This window comes from Leucoraja erinacea, chromosome 1 (assembly GCF_028641065.1).
Source record: "Leucoraja erinacea ecotype New England chromosome 1, Leri_hhj_1, whole genome shotgun sequence".
Lineage (NCBI taxonomy): Eukaryota > Metazoa > Chordata > Chondrichthyes > Rajiformes > Rajidae > Leucoraja > Leucoraja erinaceus.
Genome location: NC_073377.1, coordinates 139422082 through 139446777, shown reverse-complemented (window position 1 = coordinate 139446777; position 24696 = coordinate 139422082). Strand labels below are relative to the sequence as shown.

Here is a 24696-nt window from a genome sequence, read left to right as displayed (position 1 = left end):
TTATATCAAGGTCACCAAGAGTCTCAGAGGTTCGGAAGTAGCATTGTTTATTAGCCACAAAAAGCCACAAATGAAAGTGTCAGTTCAGACCATTTCAAGATGGCTGAAACAAGTGCTGGTTTGTGCAGGAGTTAATACTGACAATTTTAAATCTCACTTCACCAGGGCGGCATCAACGTCAGCAGAGAGGGCAATGGACGTCCCTCTAGACCATATCCTCGCGGCCGCAGGATGGCCAAATGAACTGACTTTTTAGAGGTTTTATAACAAACCACTTATCGAACCCGGGGTATTCGCCCATTCCATTTTAAATTCTGTTTTATAGCTTCCCCCTGGGAGACAGGGGTTGCTATTGTGTTTTCTTTCTTTTTGCGAATTAAAGCATCAACATGTTAATCTGTACCATGTTTCAATGCATTGCTCATTACTCACTCATCCTGAGTCAACTGATGCAGTGTGAGACGCCTGGATTCGTATCTACAGCATGAAATCACAGAGCTTTGAAATCTTCACAGAATCACTCATGTGACTCCGAAATAAAATAGTAAGATTAAATGAGAACTTACCAGTTTGAAGTTTGATCTTTATTTTATGAGTAGTTATGTGCCCACTGCTCCTGACCCTCATATCATAAAGGTCATCTGGTATGGCTGGTTTATAATCTTACTATGTTATTTCACTTACTGTTATCTGTGATTTCACACCGCTGCTTTGATGATTGACGCGCATGCGGACTGGCGGGGTTCTTCACGTAATCGCTCATCGTAACTCCTCATAAAATAAAGATCAAACTTCAAACTGGTAAGTTCCCATTTAATCTTACTAATATATATATGCACACATAAATAAGGAGATAAAGTGTAATAGGTTGTTATAGCTCAGAGTTTGTTTGAAGTTGTGTTTAATAGTCTGAGGGCTGTGGGGAAGAAGCTGTTCTGAACCTGGATGTTGCAGATTTCAGGCTCCTGTACCTTCTACCTGATGGCAGCGGAGAGATGAGTGTGTGGCCAGGATGGTGTGGGTCCTCGATGATGTTGGCAGCCTTTTTGAAGTAGCGACTGCGATAGATCCCCTCAATGGTAGTGAGGTCAGAGTCGATGATGGACTGGGCAGTGTTTACAATTTTTTGCTGCCTTTTCCGCTACTGGACGCTGAGGATGCCGTACCAAGCCACAATGCAACCGGTCAGCATGCTCTCTACTGTGCACCTGTAAAAGTTGGGAAAAGTCTTCCTTGACATACCGCAAACTGGATCTAAAATTGGTTTGGCAATAGGAGGCAGAGGCGATGGTAGAGGGTTGCTTTAGCAATTGGTGCTGGGACCCTTGCTTTTGTAATAAACTTGAATGACGTTATGTGGACACGGAGGCACGGTCAGTAAGTTCACTCATGACACGAAGATCAAAAGAGTTATTGATAGTGTGAGAGGCAGTCTTTGGCTGCTGAGAAATATCAAGAGGTTTGTGAAATGAGCTGCCAAATGGCAGATGGAGTTTAATCCAGACGAATGAAAGTGATGATTTATTTTGGTGGTATTAATCAGGTTAAGATATCCACCATGAATGGTAGGGGACCATAGAGTATTGATGAGCAGTGCGACTTAAGAGTTTAAATCCATAGGTACTTGAAGGTGGCAATACAGGTAGATAGGATGTGTTTACTGGTCTTCAGTAGTTAGAGGACTCAACACGGAATTGGGTGGCTACGCTCCAACTGTGTAAGACATTGGTCAGATCTCACTGGGGTACAGTGTGCCATTCTGGTCACCATGCTAAAAGAGGGATGTGATAGTGCTGAAGAAGGTGCAGAGGAGATGCATCAGGATGTTGCCTGGAATGGAGCAGCTCAGTTAAGAAACTGGAGGAACTTGGTTTGTTGTCCCTGGATGGGAGAAGGTCACAAGGGAACATGGTTGAGGAGACAATAGGGATATAGAGAGGGTAGATTGCAAGAACCTGTTCTCCACCTCAAAGGGAGTTAACACCATTGCCAGTGATTCAGGGTAAGGGGGAAGATAATTCAAATGGCTATGAGGGGGACCTCCTTCACCCAGAGAACGTATATATTTGGATTGCTCTGCCCATCCTTCTGGCTATTTGCAGCAATGTCTGTGAGTCAGAGGTCATGAACTCATTCAATGTGTGCTCGGTGATGCATCTTTCACAATCAATGTGAGCTGCTATTAATATATACTCAGGGACTGAACAGATAAAGCAGCTCTGGGGACTCAGTTCATTCAATGGGCACAGTGAGGGCATCTTTATTGGATCATATCATGTCGGGAACAAAGAGAAAATACTTGCCTTTCCTGCTTGTTCAACTGCTTGCATTTTCATCTGTTAAAGCTGTAAGTGTCTTTCTGGAATTAGTACCCATTTTATTTTTAAGGTTGATTTTGTGACAAAGAACATACGGTAACTTGTTACTTGGTTTTTAATCACAGGATTCAACAGGAGCACCTTGTTGCATCTTAGACAAGCGTTTTGTAAGTTGACATTTTCTCACATATTATCACAATCTTTTGAGATTGACGTGTCAATATATCATTCATTTTTGTATTCTTTTGTGACAATTTAGGGAGAATTTTGCCCAACAACATGTGGTGTTGGTAGCTTCTTTCAAAATTACCAAAGCAAGGTTAACAAAGAACTGGAGGATATGGAAAACGATTTGGATCGTATTCAAAATGTGACCACGATAACCAAAAATACAATCGATAACGTCGTTCAATCAAATACTATCATGAAGAAACAATCACCGGGTAATAACTCCAGTAGCTTTCATACACATGGAATATCAATCTATTTTCATAAAACTCTTACAGAATGACTTCTAAACCGCATGAAATTTTCTACTTTCTTATATTTTGATAGATAATTACATCCAAAGGATAAGAGAAATACAGTCAGAGATTCTGAAGTTCGAAACCATCAGTTTAGAAAAAGATTATGAATTACAGTAAGTTCACCATTATTTATTGTCAGAATGATGACGTGAAGAAAAGATATTTTACATAACTGCGCGTAATGAATCAGCTATGTAGCAACTGAATGTGTTAAGAATGATTTAATTTTCTGACATTTATTTCTCGAAAGAGGAAATGCAAAAGGCTATTGAAAAGGGGCCATCTGTAAATCTGAAGTAAAAGTATAATCTTGTGGAAATATACAGCAAGTGTTTTTATAAATGAGATAAAATAACTTACCGCTTCTAATCTGAAAATTATACCCGGAGAAGCATTTGCGCCAGAAATAATAATAATTATGTGTAAAAACATACAATACCAGGAAATTTTAATGTGCAGAAGGATTTTGATCAGTCCACTTTGTTCATGTTGTGCCTTTGAAAGAGCTATCACATTTACTCTGCACCGCTTTCTGTGTAACCAAGCAATGTTACAACTTTTTGTAAATCTTGTCTGTCATTATTTCAGGCAATTTATTTCGACATTTGGTGACGTAAAAATAAATTCTTCATGCTACTTCTTTTTCCCAATCATTTTAAGTCAATGTCCTTTGGTCATTCACCCTGGAATTAGCTTTTGCTTAATTACATCTATCAAAATCATTGATGATCTGGAGCACCTTTGTAAAGGGCCTGTCCCACTGTACGAGCTAATTCAAAAGTTCTCCCGAATTTTCCCCTGATTCGAACTCGGAGAATTACGGTAATAGCCGCTCGTAGGTACTCGGGGCTCTCGTGGACATTTTTCAACATGTTAAAAAATCTTCCCGAGTCTTCCCGAGCTTACCGCGTGCCCCGAGTACCTGTCGTTAGCGTTACAAGCCGCTAAGAGACGTTCCGAGCTCCGACGTACTCGCAACGTACATTCTATGTGCTTACCACGAGTTTGTTATTTTTTCAACTCAGAGCGCTCTTGAATTAGCTCGTGGAGTGGGACAGCCCCATTAGGTAGCAGCTACAGCCTCTTCTGTCTCCATTTCACTCTTCTACCGCAAAGTCTCTTAAGGCATGCTGACCTTGAAGAAGCTTTCCTCCTCTCTTTAATGAAGCATTGTTTCAACTTGGAAATATTAACAGTTCTTTTCCTCCCACAAACACTACTCAAGCTGCTGATTTCCTCCAGCAGAAAGACACAAAGTACTGGAATAACTCAGTGGGTCAGGCAGCATCTCTGGTGAAAAAGGGTGGGTGACATTTCAGGTTGGGACCTTTCTTGATGTCTGAAGAAGGGTCCCAACCCGAAACATCACCTATCCTTTTTCTCCACAGATGCTGGGTGACCCTCTGAATTACTCCAGTCTATCTTCGGTGTAAAACAGCATCTGCAGTTTTTTCCTACATAAATTCCTCCAGCAGATTAGTTGTTGCTCCTACCTTTGTCTGCTGCAATCATTTTCTCTGATGTATCCATAAAACTGAAGCCCTTGGAATAGCCGTTCAGAGTGAGCCAATAAATATATTTTTAATGGTCCACTGCTGCAAAATGTTATTGAATTTGGGAGAACAAAATGAGTCTTGCATGATTAACAGGCACTTTAACAGGATTAATATACTCAATAGTATGTAGGTGAGGAGGGCCCAATGTGGCCTGGAGAATTTATTGTGAACCTAGATGTCCAGAATAGGAGATGTCTCCAGCTCAGAGTGATTGAGCTGGAATATGAATTAGAGACACATCAAGTCAAGTCGTCAAGTCAAGTCAAGTCAAGTCAAGTTTATTCGTCATATACATATACAAGATGTGCAGTGAAATGAAAAGTGGCAATGCTCGCGGACTTTGTGCAAAAAGACAAACAAACAAACAACCAAACAAACTACAAACAGAACCACATGTTCTTTTACATGTTAAATATTGTGGGCGGGAGGAAAAACATTCAGTAAAGTTAGTCCCTGGTGAGATAGGAGTTTACAGTCCGAATGGCCTCTGGGAAGAAACTCTTTCTCAACCTCGCCGTTCTCACAGCATGGCAACGGAGGCGTTTGCCTGACCGTAGCAGCGTGAACAGTCCGTTGCAGGGGTGGAAGGGGTCTCCCATGATTTTATTGGCTCTGGAGTTGCACCTCCTGATGTATAGTTCCTGCAGAGGGGCGAGTGAAGTACCCATAGTGCGTTTGACCGAACGCACTACTCTCTGCAGAGCCTTCTTGTCCTGGACAGAGCAATTCCCAAACCAGATGGTAATATTTCCGGACTAGATGGTTTCCACAACCGCTGAGTAGAAGCACTGGAGGATCCTCGGAGACACTCTGAATTTCCTCAATTGCCTGAGGTGGTAAAGGTGCTGCCTTGCCTTACTCACGAGTGCTGAGGCGTGTGATGCCCATGTCATATCCTCGGAGATGTGGACTCCCAGATATTTAAAACAGTTCACCCTATCCACAGGATCCCCATTTATCCTCAATGGTGTGTACGTCCTGGGATGATGTGCCCTCCTAAAGTCCACGATCAGCTCCTTAGTTTTTTTGATGTTCAAGAGGAGGCTGTTATCCTGACACCAGAGTGCTAGATCAGCCATCTCTTCCCGGTCGGCCCTCTCATCGTTGTCCGAGATCAGGCCCACCACCACAGTGTCATCAGCAAACTTGATTATTGAGTTGGAGCTGAACCTAGCCATACAGTCTTGTGTGTACAGGGAGTACAATAGGGGGCTGAGGACGCAACCCTGGGGCGATCCTGTGCTCAGGGTGAGGGACTTTGATGTATTCCCTCCCATCTTGACTACCTGGTGCCTGGCGGTGAGAAAGTCCAGGGCCCAGGCACACAAGGGGTGTTGAACCCTAATTCCAGTAACTTCCCGGCCAGTCTGGTGGGGACTATCGTGTTGAAGGCTGAACTGAAGTCTATGAACCGCATAAGTGGAGGCTTGATATCTGGACAGGTTTATCCAGACTACAGTCACACATCAGATAAAAGGACAAATGTAGGAAGAGATATGTGTGTTGCTGAGAAGAAGTTGAGTTCCTGGAATTGGCAGGAGACTGTGACCAAGCGCAGGCTCGGCGATCATTTCACTGAACACCTCCGCTCAGTCCGCCTTAACCTACCTGATCTCCCGGTGGCTCAACACTTCAACTCCCCTTTCCACTCCTAATCTGACCTTTCTGTCCTGGGCCTCCTTCATTGTCAGGGTGAGGAGGCCCAGCACAAATTGGAGCAACAGCACCTCATATTTCGCTTGGGCAGCTTACACCCCAGCTGTATGAACATTGACTTCTCTAACTTCAAATAGCCCTTGCTTTCTCTCTCCATCCCCTTCCCCTTCCCAGTTCTCCCACCAGTCCTACTGTCTCCGACTACATTCTATCTGTCCCACCCACTCCCCTGACATCAGTCTGAAGAAGGGTCTCGACCCGAAATGTCACCCATTCCTTCTCTCCAGAGATGCTGCCTGTTCCGCTGAGTTACTCCAGCGTTACTATCTTCAATATAATGCACTTGCTACCTATGAAGACAAGATGGCAGGGTTGGCAGGCTGTTGGGCCCATTGTAGTTCATCATCTATTTCAATGAGTAGGATAAGAATGTACAAGGCATAACTAGCAAGCCTGAGATGACGATAAAATAGGTGGTACTGTTGAAAATGAAGATGGATATCAAGAATTAAAATGGGATCTTGATCAGCTGGGCAAGTTGACTGTGGAATGGCAGATGGCGTTTAATTCGGGTAAATGTGAGATGTTGTATTTTGGGAAGTCAAACCAGGACAGGATCTTCACAGCGAACAGTAGAGCCCTGGGTAGTGTTGCAGAGCAGAGATATCCATGAGTACAGGTACCGAGTTTCTTGAAAGTGGCATTGCACGTAGATAAGGTGGTGAAGAAGGCTTTCAGATGTTGGGATGTTATGTTACAGTTGTTGAAGATGCGGAGAGTATTGTAGAGTACATGTGGAGTATTGTGCATTATGTTGCAAAGAGTGCAGGGAAGATTTATGAGCTTGTTGCCAGGACTCGAGGGCCAGAGTTATAGGGAGAGATTGAGCAGGCTGGGACTGAAGTGCGAGGTGTTCCATTTTGGGAAGTCAAACAAAGGCAGGACCTACACAGTGAGTGGCAAGGCTCTAGGGAGTGTAGAATAGCAGAAGGATCAAGGAGTGTAGGTATATAGTTCCATGAAAGGCCATCACAAATAGATGGGGTAGTCAAGAAGTCTTTCAGCACATTAGTCTTCATCAGTCAGAGTATTGAGTATGGAAGTTGGAATGTTAAGCCCCTCTCCCACTTAGGCAATTTTTTTGGTGACTACAGGGGACTAGGCTGTAACCACATGGTCGCCGGGGTGTATGTTCGTGAGTAGTGTCCTCAAGTTGCCTAAAGACGTTTTTCTGGTCACCGCTGGATTTTGAAATGATCAAAACGTTTCGGCGACTGTGGGCTTAATGTAGCTTATCTTCTCCTGTCGTAGGTGCTGTCATAGGTTGTCGCCAGGATGACGCAGGTTGTTGCCGGGTGGCGTTGGTTGTCACCGGGTGCTGACTTCAGTGAATTCCATTGGCGACTACCTACGTCAACCTACATGAACCGGTGACTGAATTGTGTTCAGTTGTCGCCGACAGGGTCGTTGCTTGTCGTAGCTTGTCGCGGGTGGACGTAGGTTTACTTTGGTTATCATAGGTTGTCGCCTGTGTGGTCGTAAGTTGTCGTAGGTGTGGTCGTAGGTGGACATCCTAATAGGTCGCCGGTTGTCGGTAGCTTGCCGCAGCTTGACGTCGACTAGGTGGTAGGTTGTTGTAGCATGTCGTAGGGGGTCCAGTCGGCGCTTTATCGGCGACCTGCTGTGACTGTGACAGTCGCCGAAAAATATCACCCAAGTGGGACAGGCCCTTTATGCTACAGCTGTACAAGGCCCTGCGAGGCAACATTTGGAGGATTGTGTTCAGTTTTGGTCATCCTATTCCAGAAAAGACGTTGCTAAGCTGGAAAAGGTGCAGGGAACATTTACGAGGATGTTGCCAGTACTCAAAGGTCTGAGCTTCAGAAAGAGGTTGAGCAGGCTTGGTCTTTATTCCTTGGAGCACAGGGAGGATGAGGAGTGATCTTACAGAGCTGTATAAGATCATGAGAGGAATAGATAGGATAGATACACAGAATCCCAGAGTAGGGGAATCAAGAACCAGGGGACAAAGGATTAAGGTGAAGGGGGTACCTGAGGGACAACTTTTTTATAGAAAGAGTGGTGGGTGTATGGAACAATCTGCTAGAGGAGGTAGTTGAGGCTGGACAATCACAATATTTAAATTACATTTGGACTCACATGGATAGGATAGGATAGGCCTGGATAGGCGGATTTGGATAGGATGTTTTCACTGGTGGGAGAGTCTAGGTCTAGAGGTCGTAGCTCAGGATTAAAGGAGGTTCTTTTAGGAAGGAGATGAAGAGACATTTCTTTAGTCAGAGGGAGGTGAATCTGGGGAATTCTTTGCTGTGGAGGTCAAGTCAGTGGATATTTATAAGGCAGAGAGAAGGATAGATTTTTGATTAGTACTGGTGTCAGAGGTTTTGGGCAGAAGGCAGGAGAATGGGGTTAGGAGGGAGAGATAGATCAGCCATGATTGAATGACGGAGCAGACTTGATGGGCCGAATGGCCTCTTTCTACCCCTATCACATGACCTTATCAAAGGTTTAGAAGGATAATGTGGCTCAATAAGATCTTGGCCAGGCTGCATTTGGAGTTTGGCCTGCAGTTCTGGTCGCCCCATTGCAGGAAAGATGTGGAGGCTTTGGAAACAGTGCAGAGGAGGTTACCACAATGCTGCCTGTGTTAGAGGGGTTTCAGCTGCAAGCAGAGGTTGCATAGACTTGCATTGTTTTCTGCAGAACAACGGAGATTGAGGGAAGACTTGATAGAAGTATATATAAGTATGAGAGGCATAGATAGGGTAGACAGTCAGAACTTTTTTCCCAGGGTGGAAATGTCCAACGGTAAAGATTACAGCTAAAATTTGACAGGGGAAGAACTTAATGGAGAGCAAGGACAAGTTTACACAGAGAGTAGTCAGGGCCTGGAACACATTGCCAGGAGTGGTGGCGGAGGCAGATAAGATAGAGGCATATAAGAGGCTTTTAGATTGGAGCATGGAAGGGCGAGGAATAGAGGGGTATGGATCTTGGAGGGGCGGCGCGGCTCTGGCTGCAGCGGCTCACCGGCAGTCCCGTTTGTTTGTGTTTTTTGTGTTGTTTATTTTGTTTTGGTTAGCCTAGTTTTTGGTTCTTAGTTTGTGTTTTAGGGGGGGGGTTGAAACGGGGTTTGCAGTCTCTCCCTGCGGGGGAATGCGACTTTTTTGTCGTATTCCCCTTCTCTGCCTCCGTCTGCGCTGAGGCCTAATGGAGCTGGCGACCTCGAGGCTCCGGAGGCAGAGCCCATCAGGACTCGCCCTGAGCTGGCTCCCGTGAGGGTGGTCCGGCTCAGGGCTGGAACAGTGCTCCCGTGAGAGGTTGGGACGCTCCGGTGAGGGCGGCCAGCCCGAAGGTGGAACGAGGCTCCCGTCGGAGCGGCCGAGCTCGGGGAGGTGCAGTGCTCGCAGCCCGAGGGAGGTTCGGCGCCCATGTCGGGGCGGCCCGGCCCGAGGGAGAAGCGACGCCCAAGTCAGGGCGGCCCGGCCCGAGGGAGAAGCGACGCCCAAGTCGGGGAGGCCCGGCCCGGGGGAGGTTCGGCGCCCATGTCGGGACGGCCCAGCCCGAGGCTGAAGACGGTACGGTACTCACGTGAGGGTGGCTGGGACGGTGTTCTGGCGGTGGCAGCCTGAGGGTTCGGACGCGGGCCAGCGGCTGCGTCTGCAGGACTGGTGGACGGCAGCTTCGACCACCCCGGGCCGCGGTGTTTGAGCCGCGGGACTGATTTATAACATCGCCCGGGGGGGTATCGCCTCAACGCAGAGGGAGAAGAGGAGGGAAGAGACTGCAGACCTAAGACTTTTGCCTCCATCATAGTGAGGAGATGCAGGGTGGACTCACTGTGGTGGATGTTAATATGTGTTTATTGTTGTTTTTATTGTATTATATGTATGACTGCTGCAATTTCTTTCAGACTTCGGTCTGAATGACAATAAATCTATCTAATCTAATCTAATGTCGAAGCAGAAGAGTTCATTTGGAATGGAAAGTGACAAGGCACAGTGAAATTTGGTGCTGCATACCCAATGTATACAAATAGAAGCCAGCTAAGGCGCTGACAGAAGTTACAAAGCACACCGGCTCCTCCTTTTGTTCCTCTCGCCCTCGCCGCCCACAGCGGTTTCCCCACACCGGCTCCTCCATTGTTCTTCCCCCCACCTCCCTCACGGTGGTCCTCCACCCTCTCATCGACCATCGACCGTGGGTAGAACCACGAGACATTGTCGCCGCCGCGAGGCTTCACCACCGTTGCAAGGCCCCATTGATGCAAGGCTTCACCGCCGCTGAGGCCTCACCACTGTCGATGCCCCACTTCACACCTCCCTGGTGCTGAGCCGGGCCCTAGCCGCGGGCTCCGTCAGCCTCTCCGACGACCCGGACTCCAACCCACGAGTCCTGGCTCCTCCATCCGACCCGTCAGGCCCCGGTTGGGCTTTTATGCGGCGATTCGGAAGGCATTGAGACCACGCCGCCTCGATAAAGGCCTCCAGCCACATTCCCAGTCCATAGCCGTGGCCCGCCGGGAAGCCTTCTGATTTTTAACTTGGTTAAATCGTTAGATCATTTTAACTTGGAATCATGTCCAGCACAAACGTTGTGGGCCGAATGGACCATTCCTGTACTGTTTTGTTTCCAGAAACTGGTGTACTGTTGGACACGGCATCACTTGGTCATTAGGTAATTATACCTATTGTCTCTGCACAAATTACATGCCTAAATATTTCTTTATTTTTAACAGGCAATTGGAACATATAGTTTCATCAAACGATGAACACATTAAAAGATTAAAGATACTAACCACGCAGCTTCATAACAGATGCAGCGAGCCATGTCAAGACACAACTCAAATACATGAAATCACAGGTCAAGGTTGGCATCCTCGTTTAAATGATTAGTTGTCTGTTTATTCGTCTTGTTTTATATTTACTCATCTTTCTGAATCTGGATGAGGCTGGCAAGGAAGCATTTATGATGATGGTCAAGGACAAGGATTTTGATTCACCCTCGATGTAGGTGGTCATTGCCTGGCACTTTGGCGGTGCAAGTGGTTTTGCTACCTCTCTCCTCATACCCGAGCACGGTGTGGGTTTTACTGCAGGCGCTTATGGATTATCCCAACCCAAAACATCACATTGTGTTCAGTTCTGGGCACCATGTTATAGGAAAGATGTTGTCAAACTGGAAAGAGTACAGAAAAGATTTACAAGGATGTTGCCAGGACTAGAGGGTGTGAGCGATAGGGAGAGGTTGAGTAGGCTGGATCGCTATTCCTTGAAGTGCAGGAAGATGAGGGGTGATCTTATAGAGGTGGATAAAATCATGAGAGAAGTAGATCAGGTAAATGCACAAAGTATCTTGCCAGAGTAGGTGAATCGAGGACCAGAGGACATAGGTTTAAGGTGAAGGGGGAAAGATTTGATAGGAATCTGAGGGGTAACGTTTTCACACAACGGGTTGTGGGTGTCTGGAACAAAATAATTAAGGCAGGGACCATCCCAACATTTAAGAAACAGTTAGGCAGGTACATGGATAGGACAGGTTTGGAGGGATATGGACCAAATGCGGGCAGGTGGGACGAGTGTAGCTGGGACATGTTGGCCGGTCTGGGCAAGTTGGGTTGAAGGGCCTGTTTCCACACTGTATCACTCTATGACTATCACCTATCCATGTTCCCCAGGATTGCTGTCTGAACTGCAGAGTTACTCCAGCATTCTGTGTCTTTTTTTTTGTAAACCAGCATCTGCTGTTCCTTGTTTCTACAATACGGATTGCTTCCTTTGCCAACAAATTGGGAATGGAATTGGACATTGTGTAATAATCACCTCTGAACTAAAGATAAATAATGTTCTTTGATGAAGCAACTGTTATTTGTATTTCAAAGGTCACCCAGAACTCAATTTATTCTCCAGTTGGGTGGCTTAATATTTCATTTTATTAACTTATTCTCAGTTACTCAAGTTTCTTTTCCCCCAAAACATCCTTAAAATTACCAAACTCCTATGAACCTCAGTCCAACAATAACTTGGATTTAAAATACTTGTCCTGTATGTCAGTTCTGTCTCCAACTCCCATGGACAAGTTCTTCATTATGTTTATTCCATCATATTCCACCATTATCTATACATTGGCCATTGTCGAATATCTGCCATTGAAAAATATTGAGTTGATATTAATGTAATTATAAACTCATTATATTCCATCAAGATGTAGGACAGAATTCCATAGGAGATCCCTCTTCCCTGAGGCTATCATACTGTACAACTCCCCCCCCCCCCCCCCCCATCCCCCCAACCCCCCCCCCCCCCCCCTTCTGTCATGGGGTAGACTGACTCCCCTCCTCCCTCCCCAATCTCTGCTCATTCTCAATCCTTTTCATTCATCACTTTAATTTCATGTTTCATGTACACAGAGAATGGTGAGTGTGGAATTCTCTGCCTCGGAGGGCGGTGGGGGCAGGTTCTCTGGATGCTTTCAAGAGAGAGCTAAATAGGGCTCTTAAAAATAGCGGAGTCAGGGGAAATGGGGAGAAGGCAGGAACGAGGTACTGATTGGGGATGATCAGCCATGATCACGTTGAATGGCGGTGTGGCTCGAAGGGCCAAATGGCCTACTCCTGCACCTATTTTCTATTGTCTATTATGTGTTTTTTTAATGTTTTAATGACTGTTGGCAGATCAATTTCCCTCCTGGGATAAATAAAGTTCTGTCGTATCGTATCGTATCGTAACCATCCTTTGCAAATCTAACAACCTTGTTGAAACTTGCATTTTGCAATTTTTGATCTGCAATATTTCATCACCAAGCATCCATTCAGTTGCCCAAGGAATCAGAAATTCCTTTCCATGGTTCATGGTCTTCACAGTAAACACTACACTGTACTCAGCCTCTAAATGACACATTTTCTTTGAATCTCTCCTTCCTCAAGTGACAAATTGTACACGATAATAGTGCTGCGAGGGTCTTTGTGATGTTTCTCAATGTTAGCGGCAATACCTGAATGCGTTATTGTTGAACAGTAAGCTCCTATAAATTGGACATTGCTGAATTTCTGAGTTTTGCCATTGAAACATATTGTGTTGATATGAATGAAATGCTAAACTAATTTGGAATCTGTCAATGAGCTACAGTGTGATTCTGTTTAGACTGCCAAGATATCGCTGACAAGGGTGCAACAACGAGTGGTCTTTACTACATCCAACCACTGAAAGCCCGCCGTAGTTTTCTGGTGTACTGTGAGATAGACACAGCCGGGAGGGGCTGGACAGTGTTGCAGAGGGTACGTTGTCACCACACCTAAACTGTTCAACGGGTGGGGTTTTTTAAGTCCACTGAGAACTTTGATCTCATTTCTTTCAGAGACTCGATGGCAGTGTGAGCTTCGCTCAGAACTGGATTCCCTATAAGGAAGGATTTGGATACTTGTCGCCTGATGATAGCACGGAATTCTGGCTTGGCAATGAAAAGATACATTTAATAACTGTGCAGGGCAGAGGGCCCTATATCCTCCAGATTACTCTAAACGATTGGTCACGTGAACAGAGGTAATGTTTGATTTTATTCTAATCAGCAATAAACTGCGTGTGCTATCATGCATAAATAATTTTTTTAATACTGTACAGATTCAGCGTTTAAAACATCGATGTTTGATGTTCTGCTATTTGCTATTTGGTTTAATTTGTCACATATATACAATCTACTTTTTTCCTTTTCCAGCTTCTAATTGTTTCTTACCAGTTTCCAGTCATGGGGCCTTTTATTGACACCACAACATCAAACTAGATATCTGGTCCCTTGATGTGGCTATCTTTTGAGGATCCTACTCAATGATGGCCGATTAGGAAAGGGGGAGATGCAACGAGACCTGGGTGTCATGGTACACCAGTCATTGAAAGTAGGCACGCAGGTGCAGCAGGCAGTGAAGAAAGCGAATGGTATGTTAGCATTCATAGCAAAAGGATTTGAGTATAGGAGTAGGGAGGTTCTACTGCAGTTGTACAGGGATTGGTGAGACCACACCTGGAATATTGCGTACAGTTTTGGTCTCCTAATCTGAGGAAATATATTCTTGCCATACAGGGAGTACAGAGAAGGTTCACCAGACTGATTCCTGGGATGTCAGGACTTTCATATGAAGAAAGACTGGATAGACTTGGCTTGTACTTGCTAGAATTTAGAAGATTGAGGGGGGATCTTATAGAAACTTACACAATTCTTAAGGGGTTGGACAGGCTAGATGCAGGAAGATTGTTCCCGATGTTGGGTAAGTCCAGAACAAGGGGTCACAGTTTAAGGATAAGGGGGAAATCTTTTAGGACCGAGATGAGGAAAACATTTTTTACACAGAGAGTGGTGAATCTCTGGAATTCTCTGCCACAGAAGGTAGTTGAGGCCAGTTCATTGGCTATATTTAAGAGGGAGTTAGATGTGGCCCTTGTGGCTAAAGGGATCAGGGGGTATGAAGAGAAGGCAGGTACAGGATACTGAGATGGATGATCAGCCATGATCATATTGAATGGCGGTGTAGGCTCGAAGGGCCGAATGGCCTACTCCTGCACCTATTTTCTATGTTTCTACTCCTCCTTAATATTCCCACACAGCCCTAATAGGCTGGACCTCTGACAAATATTTATTTTAAGGAGTTAAATGCTTTGGTTTTGTCATGAGGCCATGAGACACGAGTTCACAAGTTATAGGAGTAGAATTAGGCCATTCGGACAAATCGAGTCTACTCCACCATTCATTCGTGGCTGATCTCTGCCACCTAATCCCATTTTCCTGCCTTCTCCCCATAATCCTTATCACCCGTTCTAATCAAAAATGTGTCTATCTCTGCCTTAAAATATATCCACTGACTTGGCCTCCACAGCCCTCTGTGGCAATGAGTTCCACTGATTAACTATCCTCTGACTAAAGAAGTTCCTCCTCACCTCCTTTCTAAAAGAACACCCTTTAATTCTGAGACTATGACCTCTGGTCCTAGATTCTCCCACCAGTGGAAACATCCTCTCCACATCCACTCTATCTACAGTATGTATTTCATTATTCTGTAAGTTTCAAAAAGGTTCCCTCTCAACCTTCTAACCTTCAGCGAATAGAGGCCCAGTGCAGTAAAGCGCTCACCATATGCTAACCCACTCGCACCAACTCAATGGCCAACAAATTTTGGCAAGTGACAATTATATATATGTTCAGGAAAGTTTCCTGAGTGGGTTAACATATGTCGAGGCCAGTTCATTGGCTATATTTAAGAGGGAGTTAGATGTGGCCCTTGTGGCTAAGGGGATCAGAGGGTATGGAGAGAAGGCAGGTACGGGATACTGAGTTGGATGATCAGCCATGATCATATTGAATGGTGGTGCAGGCTCGAAGGGCCGAATGGCCTACTCCTGCACCTAATTTCTATGTTTCTATGTTTCTTTGATGAGCGTTTTACAGCACTGGGCCTGTACTCGCTGGAGTTTAGAAAGATGAGGGGGGACCTCATTGAAACTCACCGAATAGTGAAAGGACTTGATAGAGTGGATGGCCATACCCTCAGAATAAAAGGACGTTCCTTTAGGAAGGAGATGAGGAAGAATTTATTTTGTCAGAGGATAGTGAATCTGTGATGACATTAAAATAGATGATATCACAGACAGTGAAGATATTTATCAAAAAAACTGTGAGATCTTTATCAGTTGGGCACATGTGCCAAAATGACTAGTGGAATTTAATCCAGTTAATTGTGAAGTGTTACATTATGTGGTGTTGGACCTTCGCCATGTATAGTAGGGCCTGGAAAGTGTTGTCGAGCAGTGGGATCTAGGCGTGGATGTACATATTTCAGCTGTACAAGACATTGGTGAGGCTGCCCTTGGGGCATTGTGTTCAGTGTTGGTCACCTTTCTATTGGAAAATATAATATTAAGTTTGAAAGGGTACAGAGAAGACCTATAAGGATGTCACCAGGCCTGAGCTATGGGGAGAGATTGAGATGGGTAAGACTTTATTAGAATGCACGAGGCTGAGGGAGATCTTATAGAGGTGTATAAAATCATGAGGGGGATGGGGTGAATAACGTTCATAAGCTGGCACTTTGAGTACAAGAGTTGGCATGTTATGTTACAGTTGTACAAACCTTTGATTATGTCAAACGTGAGTATTATATGCAGTTCTAGTTGCCATTTTCCAAGAGTCAAGTCAAGAGAGTTTATTGTCATGTGTTCCAGATAGGACAATAAAATTCTTGCTTGCTGCAGCACAACAGAATATTGTAGGCATAAATACAGAACGGATCAGTGTGACCATATACCATAGAATATATATATACACACATAAATAAACAGGTAAAGTGCAATAGGCTGTTATAGTCCAGAGTTTGTTTGAAGTTGGGTTTAATAGTCTGATGGCTGTAGGGAAGCTGTTCCTGAACCTGGATGTTGCAGATTTCAGGCTCCTGTACCTTCTACCCGATGGCAGCGGAGAGATGAGTGTGTGGCCAGGATGGTGTGGGTCTTTGATGATGTTGGCAGCCTTTTTGAGAAAGCGACTGCGATATATCCCCTCAATGGTAGGGAGGTCAGAGCCGATGATGGACTGGGCAATGTTTACAACTTTTTGCAGCCTTTTCCGCTCCAGGACGCCCGAGTTGCTGAACCAAGCCACGATGCAACCGGTCAGCATGCTCTCTACTGTGCACCTGTAGAAGTTAGAGAGAGTCCTCCTTGACATACCGACTCTCCGTAATCTTCTCAGGAAGTAGAGGCGCTGATATGCTTTCTTTATAATTGCATCAGTGTTCTGGGACCAGGAGAGATCTTTACCAAGATAAATGTGATTAAGGTAAAAAGGGTGCAGAAAAGATGGTCTGGATTTGAAGGCTTGAGTTACAAGGAGACATTGAATAGGCTTTTTTCCATGGACCAAACAAAAAAGTGACATGATAGAGGGATATAAAATTAAAAAACTCATAGATCATATAGATAGTTAAGGTCTGTTTCCTATGGTAGGCTAAAGATGGAGTGTTAAGAGATTTCAATGAGTCGAGAAATAATATTTCAATCCAGATTATGGTTGAAATATGGAACATACTGCTTGAGATTTAGTAGCGGTAGATCCTCTCAACATTTAAGTGATATTTAGAATTACTAGTAATCTTTAACATCACTTGAAATGCCATTGACAAAGAAGGCCATTGGGATAAATGATGGAAAGTAAGATTTTGATAAATAAATACTTTATGGCCAATTTGGACAGGATAAACCACAGAGTTTGCTTCCACCTTCCATGACTCCATGATTTAATGTTATATGAAAGATCACCGAAGATACCTGGTCTACCATTATTTTATCCCCATCCAGAACTGCTCGTTATATGGACTTCAAAGTGGGAAGTGAAGCGGACAGCTATCGCTTACGTTACAGCTACTATGACGGAGGAGATGCTGGAGATGCCTTTGATGGTTTTGACTTTGGAGATGATAGCAGCAGTAAATTCTACACAGCCCACAATGGAATGCAGTTCAGCACACCAGACGTTGACAATGACAAATACGAGGCCAGCTGTGCCTACCAAGATCAGTCTGGCTGGTGGATGAACAAATGTCATGCAGGAAATCTTAATGGCCGATATCACACAGGTAAGGCTTCTCATGCATAACTACAGCTTCATAAGCAATGCAAACAGACAAGATTGGATATCAGTTCCCATGAGTTCATTTTAGTTTAGTTCATTACTGTCATGTGTACAGTGAAAAGTTTGTGTGCTATCCATATAACCATATAAACCATATAACAATTACAGCACGGAAACAGACCATCTCGGCCCTACAAGTCTGTGCCGACACAACTTTTTTTCCCTTAGTCCCACCTGCCTGCACTCATACCATAACCCTCCATTCCCTTCTCATCCATATGCCTATCCAATTTATTTTTAAATGATACCAACGAACCTGCCTCCACCACTTCCACTGGAAGCTCATTCCACACCGCTACCACTCTCTGAGTAAAGAAGTTCCCCCTCATGTTACCCCTAAACTTCTGTCCCTTAATTCTGAAGTCATCCAATCAAAGAAAAGACTCTTGGTGTGCGTTTCTGGGGACATACTAAACTTTCTACGCCTCCTAAGGAAGTAGTCAATAGTCACTAGTCAGATTTATTCGTCACATACACAATGAAGTGAAATGAATTTGCCAGCAGCGGTACAACAAAAAAGAACACACAATACACAATAAAAAAATGTAACACAAAACATCCACCACAGCATTCATCACTGTGGTAGAAGGCACAACATTTAATCAGTCCTCCTCAGTCGCAGCTTCAGGCGGCCAAATGTACAGGCAAGGTAAGTCCCAAATCGGTGCCTCCCTCCCTACTTGAAGATGACGTAGGCCAGCGGTCGGAGCTCTTCTCCAGGGATTCCCGGTGAGGGATCCCGCTCCGGACGGTAAGTAAGTAAGTCCCCACCACGCCCGCAGTTCGTGGCTTCAAGCTGTTGTTGTGGTGTTGGTGTGCTTTCATGGCCATAGCTTCGACATGGTGGTCGAGGAAAAACTGTTGGTGATATTTATTCCTAGGAACATAAATCTTTGGCGATCTCTACTTCGGCACCATTAATGTGTACTGCTTCACTTCCTGAAGTCAGTCACAATTTCCTTTGTCTGACTGAGATTGAAGGAGATTTGTTGGCTTGGCTTCCAAGCTGCAAGGTTCTCGATCTCCTTTTTGCACCCCGCCTCCTCATTATTCAATATCGGCCCCACTCTCGACCTGAAACGTCACCCATTCTTTCTCTCCAGAGATGCTGCCTGTCCCGCTGAGTTGCTCCAGCATTTTGAGTCTATTCACCACAGTAGTATCATCTGCAAACTTGTAGATTGAGTTGGTTTGGTATTTGGCAGCACAGTTGTGCGAGTATAATGAGTATAGTATAGTTGTGAGTGTGTAACGAGAACACAACCTTGCAGTGCAGCAGTGTGGAAGATTATTGTGAACAAAAATGTATTGTAAAATTAATATTGTTGTTCTTGCATCAATGCTCGATTTACAGGAGTGCACTTAATATAACAATTTTGACAGGAGCAGAAAACTGAAATGAGTTTTTTAGAGGCTTGCTAACATAATCCTTATATGTAAATCATTTTAACATAATAATAGCAGAAGTTCTTCATTCCAAGTCTCTGTTCCAATTTTAATTTTACCAGATGCATTACTTTGAGTCTTAGTTAATGCCCATATTCTTTAAAATAGTGTTACGAGAATGCTTATATCTAACTGAAAGGGCAAACACAGGCATGTTTAATTGGGAATGGCACTTGCAGCAGTGAAGCGCACTCTCAGGCACATACTGCAGCGTTAGCCTAACTTTTCTTGCTCAGTCTTGTGGAGTGAAGCTTGAATCCACACCCAAGTGAATTAGTTATGGGTTCTGTCGAAATTGGTTGGTTCTCCTGAGGAACCGAATAAAGGTTTGTAAAATCAATGAAAAAGAGGCAAGCCTGTCTTTGAGATTGGGGGTAGACACAAAATGCTGGAGTAACTCAGTGGGTGAGGCAGCATCTACGGAGAGAAGGAATGGGTGACGTTTCGGGGCGAGACCTTTCTTCAGACTGAGTGTTGCTGAACTCTCATCGGAGAGAGGAAGAGAACTTCTTCAAAGTGGGCGTACCTTGAGGAAATTTCACAGTGGAGTGGACAAAATGTGTAAGAAAGAACTGCAGATGCTTGTAAAATCGATAGAAGGAATGAGCGTCATTTCGGGTCGAGACCTTCTTCAGACTGATTGGGGCATTGAGATTGGGGCATTGAGATTGGGGTACAGAGATTGGCGTACAGAGATTGGGGTACAGAGATTGGGACATTGAGATTGGGGCATTGAGATTGGGGTACTGAGATTGGGGCATTGAGATTGGGGTACTGAGATTGGGGTACTGAGATTGGGGTACAGAGGTTGGGGTATTGAGATTAGGGCTTTGAGATTGGGGCATTGAGATTGGGGTACAGAGGTTGGGGTACTGAGATTGGGGTACTGAGATTGGGGTACTGAGATTGGGGCATTGAAGTTGGGGTACTGAGATTGGGGTACTGAGATTCGGATACAGAGGTTGGGGTACAGAGGTTGGTGTACAGAGGTTGGGGTACAGAGATTGGGGTACAGAGGTTGGGGTACAGAGGTTGGGGTACAGAGGTTGGGGTACAGAGGTTGGGGTACAGAGGTTGGGGTACTGAGATTAGGGCTTTGAGATTGGGGTATTGAGATTGGGGTACAGAGTAGAAAACTTGGAACATTATATTGCAACTTTACAAAACGGGGTTAGGCCACAGTGCGAGTGGTGTGTGCCATTCGGGTCGTCACTCTGTTTTTAGATGTTTGGTAAATGAAGTAAGGGTTGGCAGATCCCGTATGACGCATGGTATCGCGTTCCAGGTCTGCGACGCTCGATATGAAAATACTGACTGCCCAAAGACACTTTTCCTAAACGGGACTATACAATCACCCCTGGAGGCTGCTCTTGTCGACCTATTTGTGTTTTTCTTTACGAAGTCCTTTAACGGAGGTGGGGCTAGTCCACGGAAGATTTTGTAAACCAAAATCGAGTCCGAATATTTTATTACGTTTTCCCAGCTCAGCAGATCAAATTTCTTCAGGATGTTACAGTGATGGTACATTCTGGGCTTTTTGTCTAGAGTTTTTAGGGCTTGATGAGTGGAAAGTCTAGAGTTGGGGATGTGCAAAGATTGGGTAGAGGAGGGGGTGGGAAGAAGGGAGTCAATCTACCCCACTACAGAAGGGGGATGAGCTGTACAATCTGATAGCCACAGGGAAGAAGGATCTCCTGTGGCGTTCTGTCCTGCATCTTGGTGGAACCAGTCTGTTGCTGGAGGTGCTCCTCTGGTTGATCCAGTGAGTCATGGAGGGGGTGAGCTGCATTGTCCAAGATGCACCGCAGTTTGAGGAGCATCCTCCCCTCCAAGACCATCTCCAATGAATCCAATTCCAAACCCAGGATGGAGCCAGCTTTCCTGATGAGCTTCTCCAGTCCTCCAATCCTTTGGTAGCATTCCTGCAGCCAAGGGAAATTGAAACAAATATTGGCGGAACTTCTGAAATGTTGCCTCTTGTAACAACACGGGATATATTCTGAGGAACAAAATAAGCAGGGAAGTTCCACTTGCACTGTCTGGCTGTCTGACAATAGGTGCAGGAGTAGGCCATTTGGCCCCTCGAGCCAGCAGCGCCATCCAATGTGATCATGGCTGATCATCCCCAATCAATACCCCGTTCCTGCCTTCTCCCCATATTCCATGACTCCACTATCTTTAAGAGCTCTATCTAACCCTCTCTTGAAAGCATCCAGAGAACTGGCCTCCACCACCTGCTGAAGCAGAGAATTCCTTAGACACAACTCTCGATGCGAAAAGGTTTTTCCTCATCTCCGTTCTAAATGGCTTACCCCTTATTCTTAAACTGTGGCCCCTGGTTCTGGACTCCCCCAACATCGGGAACATGTTTCCTGCCTCTAGCGTGTTCAAACCCTTAATAACCTTAACATAACTAATCTTAACCCCTCTCATCCTTCTAAATTCCAGTATACAAGCCCAGCTGTTCCATTCTATCAACATACGACAGTCCCACCTGAAATTTCTATTAGAAGGATCTTGAATGTCAATGATACAACCAACCATTGTTTCCCTGCCTCTTATCCGAATACACAACCTTACCCTTTCTTCAAAACTTCACCTGCTTAGGAAATATCTGGTAGATCTTGAAAGTCACCTCAGGTGATTCTGGAAGTTCCACAGGGAGTAACGGTGTGGTCTGAATTTTCCTGGGAAAAGCTTGTGCTAATGTGGAATTGTCAGTATTTGACTCTTTAGCTGTCCAGAAACTCAAGATATCTCTTCAAATGTGTATGGCCCAAAATACCGGGCTTTCAGAGACGTATTCACTATTTGCATACCAACATCAGTCCAGCATTGGACTCCTTTTGAAGTTCTACAGCCTATTGTTTCAATTGCTGTAGAACTGTAGATAGACACAAAATGCTGGAGTAACTCAGCAAGACAGGCAGCAGAGAAGGAATTTAATTGTCCCTTAAAAAACTATTCATATAGTTTGACAGCTGGTTCAGCCTGAACGCATGGGTTGACCTACTGTAAAAATATTTCTGTGGTAGGATTTAATTTGTCCCTTTCACATGGTACATACTGCTCAAAGGTCCTCACCATTCCAGACTTCCTTCTTAAGAAACACATTCTAGATTCGTATGCTGGAGGGAGATGAATCCAATGCAACTTGGAAATTCTAGGTTGTTAGGATTTATTCCCTATCTCTGATGGGTAGTGGTAGAAAGGAACTGCAGATGCTGGTTTGAATGGAAGGTAGACACAACATGCTGGAGCAACTCAGCGGGACAGGCAGCATGTCTGGAGAGAAGGAATGGGTGACTTATCAGGTCGAGACCCTTCTTCAGACTGGGAGTCAGGAGAGAGGGGGAAATCTCTATGTCTCTCTGATGACGAAAGATGAAGATGGATAATGAACTGCCAACTTTCACAGTATAACATAGACATGAAGAATGAGATTGTGGATAAGATATTTTTAATTTTTTTGTTTAATTTAGTTTATTGTCATGTGTACTGAGGTACAGTGAAATGTTTCTGTTGCAAGCTGACCAGTCAGCAGAAAAACAATACATGGTTACAATTGAACCATTCACAGTGTACATATACATGATAAAGGGAATAATGTTAAATGCAAGATACAGTCCTGTAAAGTTCAATTAAAGTTAGTCTGTGTCTCCAATGAATTAGATAGTAGCTCAGGACTACTCTCTAGTTGTTGGTAGGATAGTTCAGTTGCCTGATAACAGCTGAAAATAAACTATTTCTGAATCTGGAGGTGTGCGGTTTCACACGTCTAAACATTTGCCTGATGGGAGAGGGGAGAAGAGGGAGTGGCCAAGGTACGACTGGTCCTTGATTATGCTGCTGGCCTTACTGAAGCATTATGAGGTGCAAATGGAGTCAATGGAAGGGAAGTTGGTTTGTGTGCTGGTCTGGGCTGCGTCCACATTTTTCTGCAATTTCTTGCAGTCTTGAATGGAGCTATTCCCAAACCATGCTGTGATGCATCCTGATTAAATATTTTATTTAATAATCCTACGAAATGTAATAATCCTAGCATGAATTCCTTGTCCATTATCCAGCACATCATCACTTGTACAAAGCCGACAGCAAAGTAAACTGTTGATTAACCCAACGAGTTAGTGTTGATGTTGATGTGTGCAAGAACCTCCAACCCTTGAACTTTCCAATTCAATGCTTGCCTCCCATATGTTTGTCTTAATTCTATGTCTCCACGCTGGTCAATTGAATTGCTCCACCTTAGCGCCAAAATACCATGATTGACATTTCTATCACTTTCTCCTGAGTAACCTACAAACCTGTATGTCTTTGGAGTGTGGGAGGAAACCAGAGCACCCACAAAAAACCCACTCAGTTAGGGGAAGAACATACAAACTCCGTACTTAATACTCCGTTCTACCCGGGTCTTTTTTTGTTAGTTTTTAGAGATACAGTGTGGAAACAGGCCCTTGGCCCACTGGGTCCGCACCGACCAGCGATCCACACACTTTCACACTATCCTACACACACTATCCTACAGGGACAATTTTTACATTTTACATTATAAGCCAATTAACCTACATACCTGCGTGTTTTTGGAATGTGGGAGGAAACCGAAAAGCTCGGGGAAAACCCACGCAAGTTACGGGGAGAACGTAAAAAATCCATACAGACAGTACTCGAAGGCAGGATCGATCCCGGGTCTCCGACACTGCATTCGTTGTAAGGCAGCATCTCTACCGCTGCGCCACTGTGGCTGCTTGACTGTGCCACCGTGACACTGTGATGGGTCGTGTGCTTCAGAGAAAAATTAGGGACTTAATAATTTATTACTCAGGCATCTGTTCTCATGATATTATTACATCAGTGTAACAGGGGAATTATAACTGAATGCTGTTCATTTTAATTTTAGGCGGAATTTACAGAGCTGACCAGACCACAGGTGGATTCGATGACGGCATTATCTGGGCCACATGGCATGATCGCTGGTACTCTCTCAAAGGGACCACAATGAAAATAATGCCATACAAATCATTTGAAAAACTGCGATCCCAAGTTGAACAAGGTCAAGGGCCAAGAGGCGATGTCTAATAGCATCAAGTATAATTACATTTCATAGCAGAGACATAATATAGCTTCTAGCTTATCACGTGAATGCCTTAAGTTTGTATAGCACTCAAAACAGAGTAAACATGCTATGTTAAACATCATACTGGCTGAGCCAAGAATAAAGTCACGAGTCAAGTGTGTTTACTTGTCCTATGTACCGAGGCACAACTTTGGACTTCAGACTTGCAGCAACATAACAGCTTTGTAAACACAAAACTCCATAGTTGGCATAATAAAAAACAAACAAAAAAAGTTCAATACATTTTTTAAAAAGCTATATTGGTGCAAAAACAAAGCAAAGGCCTGAAGTCCCTCATGCAAACAAGACAGTTTGTAGTAACTCAGCGGGAAAGGCAGCATCTCTGGATAGAAGGAATCGGTGACGTTTTGGGTCCAGATCCTACT

At 44.5% G+C, this 24696-nt stretch overlaps 1 protein-coding gene across 1 annotated transcript; it reads left to right on the top strand.

Annotated features, from left to right (window-relative positions):
* Positions 1-2110: 2110 nt before the first annotated feature.
* fgg (fibrinogen gamma chain) lies at positions 2111-24431 on the top strand. The gene is made up of 9 exons (XM_055644435.1): positions 2111-2347; positions 2444-2485; positions 2578-2761; positions 2874-2958; positions 10817-10947; positions 13221-13354; positions 13435-13619; positions 17418-17695; positions 24095-24431. Exons 1-9 carry the CDS (start codon positions 2240-2242, stop codon positions 24271-24273), a joined length of 1326 nt encoding a protein of 441 aa, XP_055500410.1. The 5' UTR covers positions 2111-2239; the 3' UTR covers positions 24274-24431.
* Positions 24432-24696: the final 265 nt, after the last annotated feature.